General features: G+C 52.3%; 1 protein-coding gene across 1 annotated transcript; it reads left to right on the top strand.

Annotated features, from left to right (window-relative positions):
• Positions 1 to 2452: 2452 nt before the first annotated feature.
• Positions 2453 to 16887, top strand: LOC122363649 (alpha/beta-gliadin A-V-like). The gene is made up of 3 exons (XM_043333160.1): positions 2453 to 2583; positions 6471 to 6905; positions 15285 to 16887. Exons 2-3 carry the CDS (start codon positions 6471 to 6473, stop codon positions 16110 to 16112), a joined length of 1263 nt encoding a protein of 420 aa, XP_043189095.1. The 5' UTR covers positions 2453 to 2583; the 3' UTR covers positions 16113 to 16887.
• Positions 16888 to 17328: the final 441 nt, after the last annotated feature.

The following is a 17328-nucleotide window of genomic DNA, read 5'->3' as shown; positions in this document are numbered from 1 at the left end:
CCAAATATGACCTAATGTGTGCCACTGCCAGATAACCGTCGTGAAAACGGCTAGGAAGTGCCTTTTATGCAGAAGGACATTGCTGTCTTATGTCCTGATCGGGGGCTGGTGAAGCGCCGACGGACACGACTTGCGTTATGCATTCAGTGGACAGTCAGGAGTTCGGGGCCGGTCGGGCGCCCTAGTCGCTGTTCGACTCCGTCAATTGCAGCCCTCAGCCGCCCACCCAGCCTGATGTGCTCCTCAGCTGATTCGGTGGCAATGCATGGGAGCCATACATGACCCACTCTTAGCGATATATTAGGGTTATGCCCGGTAATAGTTAGCTGATGTTTGTCAGTAATCTGCCCGGGTGCGGGGTACCGCGCACCACTATCTCGTATTCTTCCAGCTGCGCGCAGTTTGCTGAGCAAAATCCGTGAGCGGAGGAGACAGGGCCGCGCGTGAGTGACGTCACACTATTGTGACGTCATCGCCGTGCCCCTCGTGCCGTCCGAGGTCGGAGGTTGTGCCGAGTGGGGGAGGGAGGGCATGGGACACGATCTACTGAAGTTGAAAGTCAGGAGGTGTCTGTGTTCACCGGCAAGTCCGTCATATTCTATCCAACCGCTACCAAATGCTTGACCTCACAGCGGTGCTCCAATTGCCCTAGTAAACCAGTTTATACATAGTTAGTAAATGAATTTTGTGTCTCACCTGCTATAATAACACGAATACAGTAGGTATGTTAATGCGATATACAATATACATACAGGTGCTTATAAGTGATGAACCTTACAATATTTCTTAGTTTCGGATCAATCACCGCACCTTGTGAGGGCGAGCGCGCTCGTTTTCTGTAAAGCTCTAGCTCCACTGAGGTTGAATTTCATTTCACCACAATGCATGCTGTTTCACCTTTTAGGCATACTGCGATGCTTGGTTTCAGCGACTATTTGAACACGGTAATCGGGTTGCAAATTCTGCCTTAGTCGTCTGAATTACCACCGTGGTTGACATTATTTGACGCCCTAATAAAAGCGACGAAATTAACAAATCGACCCCTGCATATACCTATCTTTTTATCTCAGCTAGCCATAATTGCACTTGCTTTGAGCTGAGTTGACCAGCAGTTGACGCGCCGTTGTGGCCGAGTGTTATGAGTTGAAACGGGGCTGTTCCGTAAGGACAGGGCACCCAACCCAACTACTCGTCACTAGGTAGTATAGAGTCTATCCGGGAGCGGTATATAGGCCCTTTTCCCAGCCCGGTCACCTGGACTCGTCGGTCCTGGGCTGCTGCCTAACTGACATACACGGTAGTCGAATCGTACACCGTACACATGCATGATGCACTTCACAACTACACAGGTGTCACGTTCATGCTCGGTACATGAAAGTTCAGCTGGTACCTAGTTACCAGGTGGGTGACAGCACGTGATCGCCTGAGGCGGTGGGGGGTAAAATATTTTCGTCATTTAATGCTCAATGCAATCGCTGCGACTTTTTACAAGACCTTCTTCTTGTCGTTGTTCCTTGCTTTCAACGACTGGTCCCCGAGTGATGACTATCCTCACGCAAGATAGGATGAATGGAGCTAGCAATTAAGCCCAAAAACATATCGAAAATGCTGCAAAACACTTCTTTTGAAGGAGATGATTTGAATGGTTTTGGAGCCTCACGAAACATGTTTCAGATATGACGCGTAAAACAAACTGACGCATAAAGACTGTGTTCAAAAGTGTGAGCGGCAGCTCCGCAAGCACTTGTTGACAAACGAAAATCGTAGGTACTGCTCGGTCGCCATAGCAACAAGTAAGCGTCACAAATTTCGAACACTATCTGAGTGCGCCAAGTTCGACTACATCGAGGACGATGGGTAATGGTTGCCAGCTGATTAAATTAATGAAACGCGAATAAATTCAATTTTTGTTTGAGATTACGAGTAAAATCTGTTTGTTAATTTCAAATATCATTAAATTATTTTTTGTATATAAAATAACTACAAACGCCTCTGTGCAAGGAATAAATCAAGGCTTATGAAAATCGTGAGTAGGGTTGGGAAAAGCAGAAAAAGGATCACGTGACTGGCGTCCCAGCCTTATCTGTAAGAATCTTGCTAGTTACCGCATATTCAGAACACCCCCATCCAGCTCACTCATTCTCGGCACTACCGTTACCCTACTCAGGTCAGCATACCCAGCAATAAGTACCTGCACTAAATTAGTAAGTTCAGTTTTAGATTTCTGCGAGCTTTCTGATTTTCTGTTAAATAGCCTCAATCAAAATGCTCGACATCAGCTACGGTCAGAAAATACGACGGTCCAATTAGCGCCCCGGCTCAGTGAAGTGCAGTGACGTATTTTCCGGGTTTTCGCCCCTGGTTTGGTATACGCGGGGCGGCGGTGCAGGGCCCGGACCGGCTGCAGGGCCGCGCCGCGCCGCCGAATCAGGGTCACTCTCCCGCCGTGCCAGCAGAAAGCTACATAAGAGCGGCGCCCGGCGGCGGGCCGCACTGAGCGGCTCCGACCCCGTCCGGTGTACCGCCGCGCCGGCACGGAGTGAGTCCCAGACCGACCTGCACCGCACCGCCCGACCAGTAACGGTGAGTCCGACACACCAGTTCGGCCGACTCCGAGATCTGAGTATTACTAGGTCCTCGTCTTCCCCCGGCTCAATCTTATATGTGCCGTACAAAGGATTTGACAGCACTTGCTGAAGTGAAGCTCCAGAAAACGGGTATCAGATGCAAAATGGTTGTGACGAGTTTCAGGCTATCCGGTGTTTTGGTGGCTCCCCGAATCGTTTGTTTTACTGTGATACGCATTTGCTGACACCGATGCCTATTTTGAAACATGTAGTACTAAACGTTGTTAATTAATAGAGTACGGCACTTTATAAGATTGGGTCCTGGAGGAATCGCGGGGACAGCGAGGCTTGCAGCAGACGATAAGCCAGCTGCATTTAAGCGGCGTTATTGTTAATTTTTTTTTCGTATAAGCCAATGATTTGATGAACACAACCATATGTTTACTTGTGAGCAGGTGAACTGTATCATTGCCGTATTCCTAGTTGTGAGATGAGAGTGAAGGAAAAATAGGTGCTAACGCTTAGTGCGAAAATTTCCTCATGTAGTTTTTGAATGCTTCGAAGTCCCTCGTCCGCCAAAACCACCTTTCTTTTAACGCGGAACTTGAGAACGTTGTAACTGATACCTATTACTCCCTGGTCTCCCAAGGAACGTAGAAACATTGAATTCGCAGGGTAGGCGGGCTTAACCTTTCAGGTGGTGGGGGAGGGACATTTTTTGCCCCCCCCCCCTTGTTTTTTTCGATATATCTCCAGAACCTCCAGTACCGTCCCGGGCATAACTTTTACACATTGTGACCAATTTTTTTCTTCAAAAGGTTATGATAGGTTCGCTAATGACGTCGGAGTGACGTCATACTCTGCCATTTTCGACCCAAAAAAGGTTTCGCGAGAAGAGCTGTCAGGCCTACAGCTTTAAAGATACAGAAAAATGTTCGAGACATAAAAGGTGTAGAATTGATAAGCCTATAAAACTGCTATCTTGGATTTTTTTTTACTTTAACCCAAAATCAAAAGTATTTTTTGGATATAATAGCCAAAAATCATCAAACTTAATTTTTAGCAATTCTAGATCTCGTAACGCAAAACAAAGACCACCATTAGACTGCCCGTGACAAGCTGCATCGAATTAATACCCATTTAATGCAAAACTATCAACTTTGAAATGTGACCTTTTTTACCTGACCTTGACATGACCTCCACCAGAAAGCAGTAGCGGCGGAACACCTTCAATTAAGGGGGGGGGGGCACTGACGACTTTCGGTCCCATTTTTTCCATGCAACGCCCATAGGTCTAATGTTAAAATGCCCAAATCAAAGGGGGGCACGGTGCCCCGGTGCCCTCCCCGTTCCGCCGCCTATGCCAGAAAGTGACCTAAACCGTACGTGATGGTCTTATCACCAACACCATTCAGTTGGAAATTAAAAATTTGCCATAAAACATGCATCGCACAACCCTAGTAAAGTTGGGTTCATGTGCTGACCTTTGGGGACCTGACCTGTGACCTGACCGGGTATTATCAGTGACCTCTAATGGCAACTTGTGTGCTAGGAAACTGACGCCTATCGCTGATTTTCGACAAATTGCGTTTGACTCGATGTTATAACGCATTTCCTAGAAGACCCGTGAACGGTGAAACATTTTATTTTTGACCTGACCTGTGACGTCATCGGTGACACCTAGGTCAATGAAATTGGATTTCCTTCAACAAATTTGACAGGACTATAGAGCGCCGTTTGAATTTTACGGATCGGTCCAGTAGTTTCGGAGATTAGGAGCGGGGCAAAATATGCCCCCCCCCCCCACCGCGCCGAGGGTGGCGCCCACCGCCTGCTGGGTTAATGTAGGGTGGAGACTTCCATTTCGCGTCTGGCTAGACGCGTCTAAGTCTTAGACGCGTCTAGCTGGACGGCCGCTGCGTCTATCTGGCATAGGCTTAATTTAGACGCGTCTAGCTTGGAAGTCTCCGTCCAACAGTTAGACGCCAAGTTAGACGCCAACTTGGACGTCTGCTCAGTTAGACGCCAGTGGAAGTCTCCACCCATAGATCATTTGTAACGTTGCAGTTGTTGTCATAATTGAGTTGAAAAGGAGAGCGGAGGAAGGTCCCTGTATTAGTTAATTTAGGTGTGCAGTGAATATATTGGACGATTTAAGTGACCATCCCATCTTAACCTTAGTTTTCACTTTTGAGTTGAGATAGCCGAATTGCAAGGTTCCTGGCTTGCAATTACCGGTTTGGGCACTCACGACATCGAGCAATGCTTTAATTCGGAGATGTTAAATTTTACAGTCTGCTGTTTTCGGATTCTAAGGGGCTAATACATTTGAATGCCCCCTGAAACTTTTTGGCGTCAGCGCAGATCTAGCGATTTTTTAATCGTATACTGGTAAAAGAAAGACAATTATTGTTGTGGCGGTACCTATACACCTTGCACGCCACATCTGTCGCACTTAAAGATACCAAATTATTGCTCCCAAGTGACGTCATAGGAACAGCGGAAGCTGTAAAAAATAAACAAAAATAAAAGTTTAATATCTCAAAAACCGTTGAATATTTTTTGGGGGAAATTTGGTAGCTATTCATTTTAGCTCTTTCTGAACAACGGGACAATTTTTACCCCAATTCACTAACTTTTTTGAAGGTGGAAGCCGGAAGGGTCTTATCAAGATGCCAAAACTAAAGGAAAACAAACAACGTCCTGCTAAAAAAAACGTGGTTTCTTTCCTTTTCATATAGGTAGACCGTTTGCAAACGGACGAAGTTTTCATACGGCCTGTGACATATTGATAGCACAAGTGCTGGCTAACGTTACTTTAGCAGTCCGGACACCGTCACCATTTTAGGGATCTTGTTAGGAAAGTTGCATGTTTGCTTGCTCTTAATTTTCGTGTATTTTGCCCTGTGCCTTGGTGGCGTTTCCGCAAAGTGATAAAATTCGACCACAGGCTACGTAAATACCCCGTTTCACACGAGTGGTCTCCATACGAAACTCACGCTCCTGCCACGGTCATTATGTTATGTAGTAAGTCAGAATGACGAGTGGAAGCGGAACTACTACCCACTTGCGTAATACTACTGTTGGGCATAAAAACCACGACGTATGGACATGTGTTCACTCACAGAGCGGGGGCGAAAGCACCTGACCCCGGACCCGTTATCGGGGCTCGGACTGCCCTGTTTGGCGCCCGTATATACAGGATGGTGTGCGGCGGCGAGTTTTTGGAGTGGCCGCAGTCCTGTGACGGGTGCCGCCGGGCAGCGTGCAGGGAAAGTGCCGCCGGCCGCGCTGTGGGCTCCGGAGTCCCGAGTCCCGGCGCGGTGCCGGCCACGCCCGTGTCGGCCGGCGGCCGGCGGCGCCCTTCACCGCTGGTCGGCGGCCCGCCCCGCCCCGCCCCGGGCCGGGCCGGGGCACGCCACTCACGGCGGCGGTGCAACAGGGCGTGGGAGGGGGGGGGGGCAATGAGGAACGAGCGTGAGGCCATTAGCCGACTCCAGTCAGGGCCGCACCTCCATCGGCGGGTCACAGTGGCCAGATTATAATCAAGTTGTCATTCTTCATAAATTATCTTGGCCGTTGCTTCATAACGAAACGAACCGTGATTCAATCAGTTTTGTTAACTCTGCCGTCCTTTCCGACTCTCGAAAAGTATAATCGCTAGCTTTCGACTCAAACAGCAGTTTACATAAGGACCTGAGGTTCCGATGTTTACGAATGAGGAATGCTGTAATAAGATCCCGAGCGCCCTATGTGGATTTGAGTTGAGTCCCTCATTTGAGCCCGTACAGCTGAGCCCACAGTTACAGCTAACCCCTATACCCGGGCCGACTGGTGTGCGCTGTGCCGTGTTGTGTGGTGGTCCCCCTCTGGCAGTGCCTGACGGTGTCGCGGTGCCGACAGATGCGTCCGCTGCTGCTGCTGGCTGCAGCCGCCTGTGTGGCCGCTGCCGCCGCCCAGGTGCAGTACGCCGAGCAGGCGCCGCCGGCGCGCGCTGTGGTGCGCCGCCGCCGCGTGCGGCCCCGCCGGCCGCTGCCGGCTGCCGAGCAGCAGGGCGAGCCACAGACGCTGGTGCCGTTCAACCAAGGCCCGCCGCCGAGTCGCCAGCCGTTCCGCCCGGAGCCGCAGCCGTTCCGCCCGGAGCCGCAGTTCCGCCCGGAGCCGCAGCCGTTCCGCCCGGAGCCGCAGTTCCGCCCCCAGTTCCAGCCGGACGAGTTCCGCTCGCCCCAGGAGCTGGCGCCCGTGCCGACCAAGTCTCAGGCGCGGCCGACGCCGAGCGCGCCCAGCCGCTCCGCCAGCCGCTTCAAGGCGCAGGAGGCCGACTTCGCTGACTACTCGGTGAGTCTGACACAGGGCCTGACAGTCGTCAGCGCCCTCAGGCACCTTCCCTTTAGCGATGCGTTTGTACGTTTGTCTGACCTGTCACGTCTGATGACCAATCCTGGGGCTCGGCGAAGTCAGATTTACTGCTACGGCGGACGAGGTAACCGAAGAGCAAACCAGCGATAGCAAAGCAGCCATGTTCGCGCCGATCACATAGGCCGGGGAATGCTGGAGCTGTGCTGCTTACGAGGGCAATGCATTGTGGCATTAGGCGGTTACTACGGTAGAGCTCAGTAAAATCCAGCATTGCATTCGAAAGGAAGACTCGCTTAAACGGCTGTGTATGATCGTGGTAAACAATGGCGATGGTAACAACTCTCAGAATAGTTTTAGTGTGATCATTTCCCACATTGTCTCACTCAGTCACGATGCTCCCAGAATGATTGATTTTCGTTCAATAATATGCCCAGCTTAGTGGGCTTTGGAATGATCGATTTATTATCAAAGGTGGCTATTAGGGTGCATCAAACGCCCCACTTTTTCGAAAAATTTCTACGAACCCCCTGTCACCAAAATTAATTTGTTACGTATCCTAAATGTATCAACCATGCCAAATTTCAAGAATTTCTGAAGCCATCTAGGGGGTCCGCATTGACCCTAAAGTTAACGAAATTTCATGAAATTGATCATTAATGGCGCTTAATTACAAATTATTTAAAATTATTCTTAGGTCAAAATATCTTTTAGAATCGCTAAACATTGCAAGTGCTTAGTGCTATCCTAAAACTGCCCACCAAATCAATCTGAAATGTATCTGATTTCACCTATAGGAGTCTTGACACTCGCCCGTATTGGTGTTTTGTGTGCGTCTAACGTACAGGAGCTGGACCCTCTTGCTGTTCGGTCTCTGATTAAGCCAGAGCTTCACGGAAAAACTAGCGTGTTTCCCGTAACGAGAAGAAGCAGATGATATCAATTTCTACGGTCCTAGGTCATTGGTTGACCTTCCAGGTCAGGTCAATGACCCAAAAGTCAGGAAAATCGGGACCTGGTAGAACTTCGTGAATTGAGTTTGTTGTAGTTTTTTCGGGGTGCTGATTACGATTTTCAGATCAGCTTTGATCAAAGATGATGTCTCTATGCATTTAGGCTTGGTCGGGTCAGGTCAGGTCAGGTCAACCAGTCGGAGTCCTGCCAGCTATCCATAGTAGGTGTAAATCACCACCGACAGCTTCGAAATATTACGAAGGCTTCGAATAAATATTACGAAATATTACGATTAATATGTTACGAAGGCAACAAAACTACTCCGTAAGTGTTCAATGCTCAAACGTTTCAATGTAGTCACGCTTACGAGATGAGTAGACATTAGACAATGCTCTTATCATCAGACGCTACTGCAGTGTCAGTGCGTCTGCTTTTTGAAAGGCCTGCGCTCTCTCGTCTTTCTGGGCCATGTATCTGGTGCAACAACTATGTATATAGCGCGGTGCAACAACTACAATCTACATATACCTATAGCGCCAACCATTCAGCGTTGCATCCACTCGTCGACGCACGGGGAAGGGTCTTTCACAAGGAGATGAAACTCCAGAAAGTAGCAACTGGCATGTCTCAGATATTCCATTCCGGTCACCTGAGGTTCCGGAGGTTTCGTTCACGTGATCGTGACCTATTGTTTTGGGTCAATGGGGTAAATATGAAAACCGAGTCAGAATGATCATCGCCAGTCACACCCCGGCAAGACTGCGCCCAAACCTCGGCAACATTCAATAGAGCAAGTGGCGGCAACAAAACGAAGATATCAAGTTCGGACGTCGCTACTGAAACCGCAAGGTCGTTGACAACGTCGGATACACCTGTCTGCGAGGGATGAGAGTCCAGACTTGGGATGCTCCACAGGGACTTGGTCCATCATGAGGTCGCCGAACAATTACCGACGGGAAGAGCGGCTTACTCTTGTTGTCGTCGAAGACGTGCTATCAAATTACATGAGAATTATTCACGGATTGCTAAAAAGATACTAACGAGTCACTCTAAACCAATAATAGCGGTGTTAACATTTACCTCAACATGAGTTCGTCTCAAACCGGTTTTGTCAGGGCTGCATGCGTGACAAAGTAACTTCATTTGGTTTTGACGCTGCCATGGTCGACTAGGAATTTCAGGCTTCATATCGGCGAGCTTATCATCGTGTGCGTCTTCTGCGAGCCCAGAGTCAAAGTATCGAAGTCATGTCGTTGAATCGCAAAACCATAAAATAAGCAAGAACCGCTCTAACCCAAGAAAACCCAAGTTAATCATTGGAACTTAAAGGTAGTGTGCCAGCTTTCTTGGACCGTATGGAGTTAATGGCCCAGATAAGGAGAACCGGATTTTTAGAACTTATCCATACCTTCAAAACTCATGGAAACGTCTTAAATTCTTCAAATTTTGAGTACCCCAGTGCGAAATTCGCCCCGACGGGTTGTCGGTCGTACCCCAACCACATTTCACACCACTATGAACAATAAATGCACACACTGAAATCGCTATTACCGATATGCTCATCCAATCAAGTTTCGATAAACCCGTTCATCATCATCTCCTGCGGTTTCGAACACGCCTGTTAGGTGGCTTCTGATGCTCGTCGAGGTCGGAATTTCCAAATACGCGTGGCGCGTCGGGCCGCGCGCTCTGACTTCGGCCAAGAAAAATGCGTCAGCTGATCATTGTCATTTCTGCCACTTGCGTGTGGTGAAATGGGGTCATAACTTATAAGACGGCTTTTTCATATCAATTATTTTACATAAAATCATATTTCAAACCATAAATAATGTTCGACAGCCAAATAAAAGAAACAATACCAATACGGGCTTACAGTTTAAGGCTCCACATTGTGTTGTCTACGATTAGACAGCTGATAACTCATTCCCGTACGTCGTATGGTCGTAACACTATAATGACCTTTGCTTATTGTCACAAGTGCGCCGCATTCGCGATTGTTGCCCGACGCCTGTTTGCAGGTGAGCCCACTACAGTTGTTATACATATCTAAAAACCGAAAAACTTTTAGGCGAAAAAGGCACTATTCCAGGCCCATTTTTGATATTTTTTGCGATATTAGGTAAAAAGAGAAGCTTCTTATCCTAGGAAAAATAAAATGGGAAATCTTTCAAAGGAGGCACACTACCTTTAACGAAGCGATTTGTTCCAGACTTCCCTCCCAGCAAAAGCCCTACTTCCTAAATATAGGTAATGCGTATCAGTTGGCTAAGCTGAAACTATCTATAGTTATTATTTTCGTGCTTAATTTAGGCTTATTGAGGAAAAATCGCGATGATCTCAAATACTCTAAGTGATGTCAAAGGACGTCATATAGGGCACAAGTTGAATACAAACCAGGCATCAGTCCACGAAAACGGGGCACAAAAATAAATTTCAATTCCTGAAACATATTTGGATCATATTTGGCGCTAACTGAGCACTACTCAGTTAGCGCCAAAACAGATACAGAAAAAACAATACAGAAACTGCTCAGTGAGCAGTTTCTGTATCACTACCTATGGGGCATAATGGAGGTGTCACGTGACTGACCTGACCTCAGGCGACCTTTACGGAAAAGAAAATCAGAGGAAAAAAGCTGTAAAAATTTGAAAGCTTGTGATTTCCTAAGTTTCGTCTCCCTGCGAAAGATGCCCCGACTCTGAGAGCGCTGCGAATCTATGCAGCATTTTTAGACCATCGAGACTGAGAGGTTCGCATATGACGTCATAGGTCACTGACCTGACCTGATATCAATATGCAGCAAATGCCAAATGTTCAGGCTTAAGTATCAAAGGTCAGCTAAGCCAAATTTAAGTTCCCTAACCGGACGTGTTTCGACCGATCGCGACAAAAACAGCAGTGGTCGCACCAACCCCCTCCATCGAGGAAGGTTAAGTGATGAAGCATGTTCATAGCTGATGCGGACCCCCTAGATGGCATCCGATATAATTTTAATTTTGCACAGCGTCATTGTGCTACTAGTGGAACAAATTGAATCAACAGACAGATCGATTTGAAGACATCGGGGCGTTTGATGCACCCTAGACTGGCTATCTGACATTTCCATTCGATCATCGCCCTTAGGTCCCTAAGTACCCTCAAACTGAGCTTAATCTGCCCTTCTCCGGCCGTCGGGGCTTGTCCAGTGCCAGGCGGCCTGTCCGATCCAATCTGCCCTGTCTACTCTGTCCGGTCCAATCTGCCCTGTCTACTCTGTCCGGTCCAATCTGCCCTGTCTACTCTGTCCGGTCCAATCTGCCCTGTCTACTCTGTCCGGTCCAATCTGTCCTGTCTTCTCTGTCCGGTCCAATCTGCCCTGTCTACTCTGTCCGGTCTAATCTGCCCTGTCTACTCTGTCCGGTCCAATCTGCCCTGTCTACTCTGTCCGGTCCAATCTGCCCTGTCTACTCTGTCCGCTCCGCCCCGCGCGGCGGCCCGGTGTCGGCAGTGCGTGATCGTACCGACCTTGGCGCCGACAGCACAGCGGCGGGCGAGATCTCACCGGGGAAAACTCGCACCCGCCGCCGCGCCGTTCTCGGCAGACACCTCTGAGCCGGGGCAGGACTGCCGCGCTGGTCTCGGTGCCGTGCTCCGCGTCCCCAGCCGCCGGGCCCATCGGGCTGGGAAGTCACTGACGCAGACACCTGGGACGGTTGACCGGCCGCCCGGCGAGCGGAACAGACGCCTGCTATCCATCTGTACCGGAGCGCGGCCCCGTTTCGAGACGGCTTTCTCGATGGTGAGCTGCGAGCTGCGGCCGGCTCCGCCCCGGCTAATGTCGCCGGTCCACGGTCCATTAGCTGCGCGCCGCGGGGAGAGCTGGAGCGGCGCCGTTACGTTACCCCGTGGCCCACTGTCGGCCGAGGAGCGGCAGCGGGACTGGCGCCGTGCCGCCTGCACCCCACACCGGCCGCTGCGGGACCCGCCTCCCTGCGGTCCGACCTCACCTCTCCTGCGGGACCAATCCCACCTCTACTGGGGGACCCTCCCGGAGCCAGACGAGCTCCGGTGAGCCTCTGTCTTGGAGCGGCAGCCGGCCGGCGCCCACCGATCCGGCACACCATGCGTCGCGGGCGCGTCCCGAAGTGGGCCGCTGCGGCCGTCATTGACACCCGTTCTTCGACCCCGCCGTGACGGCCCGCCCATCTGGAGCGCTGCTGGACGGCCCCGTGTGTGTCGGTACTCGGGGCTGCTGCCGCTCGGCTTTCACCGGCCGGCAACCAGGCGGCCAGTCAGCCCATCCCACCACTTAATCGTCGCAGAGCGGCGTTTTTGTCGCGGACATGGAACAACCACCGAGCTGTTGGCTGGTTCACGCTGACCACCCCCGGCCGAGCGCTCGTGCCGCTGGCGACAGGTAAACAGGACGTGAGTCAAGGCCGCTGCTGGGCGTGCCGACCAGATAGCGTGCTCGCTCGCCTGACCTGGGTTGCGCAGAGGTCAGGCTTGTCAGGGGTCACGACGCTTGCACAAGTCCCCGACCTGGCGGGAGAGCAATGGCGTTTATCGGCGGTAAACTAGAGCCGCTCTATACTTTCTTACACAGGCTGACATGACAGTTCACGTGAAAGCACGCGATGGACTCCTAAATGATTGGTTTACTTACAGGTTGTTCCTTTTTCCTTAAACCTGAGCAGCTCGTGACAACAGTAGCAGCCTTTGCTAACGAACTGAACATGTTCTTCATTTGGTACTGAGTAAGTGCCGAGTGGTAGTCGGGTAGCACTCAACATCGTGTTGTGGGCGTGTTACGGGGAAAATACAGCTCCTATTTGTTCGTGGCTTGGGGCGATTGTGTCCACTCAGGCCGTGTTCTCACCACCTCATCGTCACGTCAATGGTACTTTGGACAGTGCTCCCGCTAAGAAGACTCAAATGCTATGTTGTGATACGAACTAAAGACTACTTAAATGGCACTGAGCGTTAAGCAATGAACATGAAAATGTATAATTCATTAAACCTGTTTGAGCAGCTTTCATCAAGCACCTATACAATAGTCAAGCGATGTTATGCAGTCTCATAGACGAAGCTCCCAGTTCAATAAGGTTTGCATTTTGTATGCACCCATGGTTTCACGGGTGAGTTCACGGGGGTGGGGGGTGGGGGGTCTGTTTGCTGTCCCGCAGGGCGTAACCCCCGGAGCCCAGGTAATGGGGCTGTAGTCTGTCAGGACGTAACCCCCGGAGCCCAGGTAATGGGGCGTAACCCCCTGTCAGGACTGTAACCCTGTCTGTCAGGACGTAACCCCCGGAGCCCAGGTAATGGGGCTGCGGTCTGTCAGGACGTAACCCCCGGAGCCCAGGTAATGGGGCTGTAGTCTGTCAGGACGTAACCCCCGGAGCCCAGGTAATGGGGCCTGTACCGTTAGCCCGTCGGACCTGGATGGTCCGAGATAAGGCCAATGAATCTACCGTTATCGGCCCCAAGGCCTCGAGCTCGTGGGGTGGCCAAAGGGCTGTGCTCCACCCATTGCAACGTGCAACGCACCTCTTGATAATGCACAGCGGGCCCAACTAAGACTGACCGGTCCAGAGGGGTGACAAACTGTAAAACTGCACAGATGCCGCTTAGGAACTTATACTCAGACAGTTGTTCAGTTCACCATCGACAAGACAGCTAATTGTATTAATTGAATGCAATTAGATCTGGGTATGTGTTGCGGTGGCAATACCTTAATTGTCGGAATGGAAAGCAAGTGCCAGTGAAAGTGAAAGAAGTTTTATTACTCTTTATTTTCGTTTTGGCGTTCTTCGAGCGGAACGGATTACACAGCGGACATCTTGCGTTCAGTTACTCTCCCTCTCTCTCTCTCTCTCTCTCTCTCTCTCTCTCTCTCTCTCTTCTCTCTCTCTCTCTCTCTCTCTCTCTCTCTCTTTCTCTCTCTCTCTCAATCTCTCTCTCTCATTCTCTCTCTCTCTATCTCTCTCTCTCATTCTCTCTCTCTCTCTCTCTCTCTCTCTCTCTCTCTCTCTCTCTCTCTCTCTCTCTCTCTCTCTCTCTCTCTCTCTCTCTCTCTTCCTCCATCTTTCCTATGTGTCACAGCAGTTAAGTCTGATACAGAGGAAAAGACCTACACCATTAACGAAAGTCGACTGTCGTATTGCGCCAATTGGTCTCGCAAGTTCTCCGTCCAATACGCTTCCTGTACTCTGAGATGACATCGTCGTTTAGTATGCCTGCGAATGTCGGGAGTTGCCGGCGTATCATCTACAATGGTTTGCCGCATGGTCACGGTCTGGCAATGCGTGGGTATCTCTTCCTTGTAGTTTGGGACAAAACTATCACAAGAGAAACGCGCTATCTCACATGATTAGCTAACCGTACCGATCTACACTAACGCTCCGTCTCTTGTGGCTGGCTAAGCGTATCGATGTGTACTAACCAGATGTCGACGGCCGTTCGGGTGCGTCACAGAGCTGCGCCGCGCCGGCCGTGGACCGGGACGGCTATGTGGCGCGCACCCCGTCCGCGGGGCGTTGACCGGCGCGCCGCCTGGTTCGTCTCCGACACGGTCCAGCGGTGCCGGATGGCCCTGCCCATGGCCGAGCGCCGGCCGCGTCAGCTGCTCGCCCGGCCAGCGCCGCCACTGACCTGAAAACGGACGCTTTCATCGGCGCCACTTCGCGGTCGGGCGACGCCGAAACCGAGAGTGCCGGCGCGACGCGGCTCCTCTCCGGAAACTGTAGACTGGAGGTGCCTGCGGACCGCACTCACGGACAGACAAAAAACGCCCGCGGCCGGACCGACAGGAGGGCAAACATTAGTCCACGGAGGGAACGGCCGCGGAGAAGGGGGTCATGTATTGTTCAGCCGCACTCCCGGATGTGATGGGCCAAGGGGTCGCGCCGGCAGAAAGCAGTCCTGTTGTAAGCCGCCGTGGAAAGTGGAGTCAGCCATGCATGCATTTCTAGGAGACATTCATTACAAACCGGTTCGACCGCCAATCCTATCGTGATTCGTGACCACAGTTTCTTCGAATCGTTTATCTGTGTATGGGCCCTTGCTTTTCTCGTCCTTTGAATGCAAGGTCCTGTCCTTATGTTCAGCCGATGCAGTTGTTTCTGGCATTTACAAAAATGACGACAAACAACAAAAGTAGCAGTGCGTTATTCTAACATAAAAATATTCAAACATTTTGAGTATTTTTTATGCTAGAATGTGTCTATCCCAGCTAAACAATAACATTTATAGCTACACTTACAGTGCATTAGCGACAGTGCACCCGACTGAATTACTGCTGCCATTGCTAGATCTGGTGTTCGGTGCCAGCACGTGTCACTGTGTCAGTGCGGCTGCTGCGAGTGCTGTTAGGTCGCGGACGCAGATGTTGCGCACCCGTCTGACGCCGTGCCCGTCCCGCTGCCGCAGGACGCCGCCGGGGTCCAGGAGGAGGAGGAGGAGGACTACGCTGAGGAGCCCGACCGGCTCGCCGAGCTGCTCGCCGTCTCCACATTCAAGTGCGACCCCAGCGCCACCGGCTACTACGCCGACGACTCGGTCAATTGCGAGGTCTTCCACTACTGCGCAGCCGGCGTCAAACACTCGTGGGTCTGCCCGAACGGCAACAGCTTCCACCAGATCAACCTCATCTGTCAGCCGCAGAGTGCCGACAACATATGCCAGCGCTCTAACGAGTTCACCTTTGTCAACGACTACCTGTACCAGCAGATCAGCAACGACACGCGAAAGCCGCAGTACGCCGATCGCTACTACCCGGACGCGTCTGCGGCCGGCGAGCAGCTGCTGAGCCGTCCCGAGCCGCAGCCCTCCTACCAGCAGCGCCAGCCCGAACAGGATCGCCGCCGCAGGCCGCTGGCGCAGAGCGCAGACTTCGGCTCGTCCGGGAACGGCTTCGGCAGCAGCAGGCCTTCAGCCAGCAGCAGGCCGTCGAGCAGCAGCTTCCCAAACTTCCAGCAGGCGCAGGCGCTGGGCGGACGGCCCCAGCCCAGCGCGTACCGGCCGGAGCAGGACGACTTCCGCGGCCAGCAGACCGGCTTCCGGCGCAGCGGCGACGAGCCGGTGCTGCCGCCGGTCGGGCCGAGCCCGTTCCTCGGCCAGGTAGGCGCCTCTGCCCTGCAGCCGGACATCAGGTCACGCGGCGCGCCGCTGCCGCAGGAGAGGCATGACGACCGTATCGTCCTCGGCGGCTTCCAGGGCAACGTGGACATCGAGGACCTGGCGTCGCGCCGTCAGTAGGTCGGGGAGGGAACAGCGGGGCCGCGCACACCAGGCGCCGGCCCACCGAGGCCAAAGACTGCTGCAGCGCCGTGCCGTGCTGCGCGCCAGCGAGAGCGGGTAGATGCGGGACGACAGGAGAGACTCAGAATATGCGCCACCGATGGCGCGCTGAAAAGCCCCCCTTTCCCCTAGCCGGGTCAGTCGCCGCCGCTGCCGGTCGCCCAGAGGTGCCACTGCCGCGGCCGGCACTGTCACCGCCTTCGTCACGAGCAGCGTGATGCGCCGTCACGAGCCGGTCACGAGTGGACGGCGTCGGTGGCAGGGTCGCCGGCGGCACGACAGCGGAGCATACGTGACCGGTCCGGCCCCGCGGGCCGGCGGCCGAGTTCGGGCCAGCCCGCTCGCCGCTCCCCGCACGGCGACCGATGAGCCAACGCGTCCCCCGGTGTGACGGTCACACAGGCGCCACGGCGCCGGTCACGAGCTCACCACTCACCGCTCCGCTCCCGGCGTGTCGCTGCTGTCTCCTTTGTCGTGGTTTTGAGGTCAGGGAGGCGTCGCTTCGTTTCATCGTCACATTTCCCCGTAAAGCGCAGCGGTGGGTGGGCCGCACTCACGGCCTGTCGTCGTCCGGATGGAACGCTTTTTGACAGTAGGAGTGGAGTGCAAGTGTTCTCAGCGTAGGTCCATATATGGATTTTCAGGTGGGGTTCGGGTTGGCGTATTTTAGTGTTTTACATAAGAGGATGACGGATGTGTATTGTGTAACTGCTGAATACACAATTGTATAATACTACTGCATGTTTTCTCAACTGACATTTACATAAGAATGAGTTGGCAAGATGTTCGCTAAAAATTGAGACAAGTTTTAGCGTGCTGAACCTTCAATATGAATATACCGATTCAAACAAACGAGGTGTCATTCAACAGCGCATTGCCTACCTATCTGCCGCAAGCTGTACGGTATGTCTAAAAAGTATGTCCCCTGGTTTGGCTCTCCCACCGTAGGCGAATCGGTAACTTGGCGGAATCCGCCACCGAGGTAGGGAGGGTCGGAGAGGGGAAGGGAGGGGAGGGAGGGGCAGCCGCTCGGCAACAGGCGATACCTGGCTGACCCCGCGCTCCCTCCCTGACCTCCGTCCTGCCCTCAGGCGAGGACCGATTTCCTCGGCCCGTAGCCTAGCGGCCGAGCGGTGAAGCCGAGCTCGCGGGTCGCGACTACACTGGCCCAACC

Source organism: Amphibalanus amphitrite, unplaced genomic scaffold, assembly GCF_019059575.1.
Source record: "Amphibalanus amphitrite isolate SeventyFive unplaced genomic scaffold, NRLGWU_Aamphi_draft 000632F_arrow, whole genome shotgun sequence".
In the NCBI taxonomy this organism is placed as follows: Eukaryota; Metazoa; Arthropoda; class Thecostraca; order Balanomorpha; family Balanidae; genus Amphibalanus; species Amphibalanus amphitrite.
Note: the sequence above shows the minus strand (reverse complement) of the source record. Positions and strands in the feature narration are given on the sequence as shown.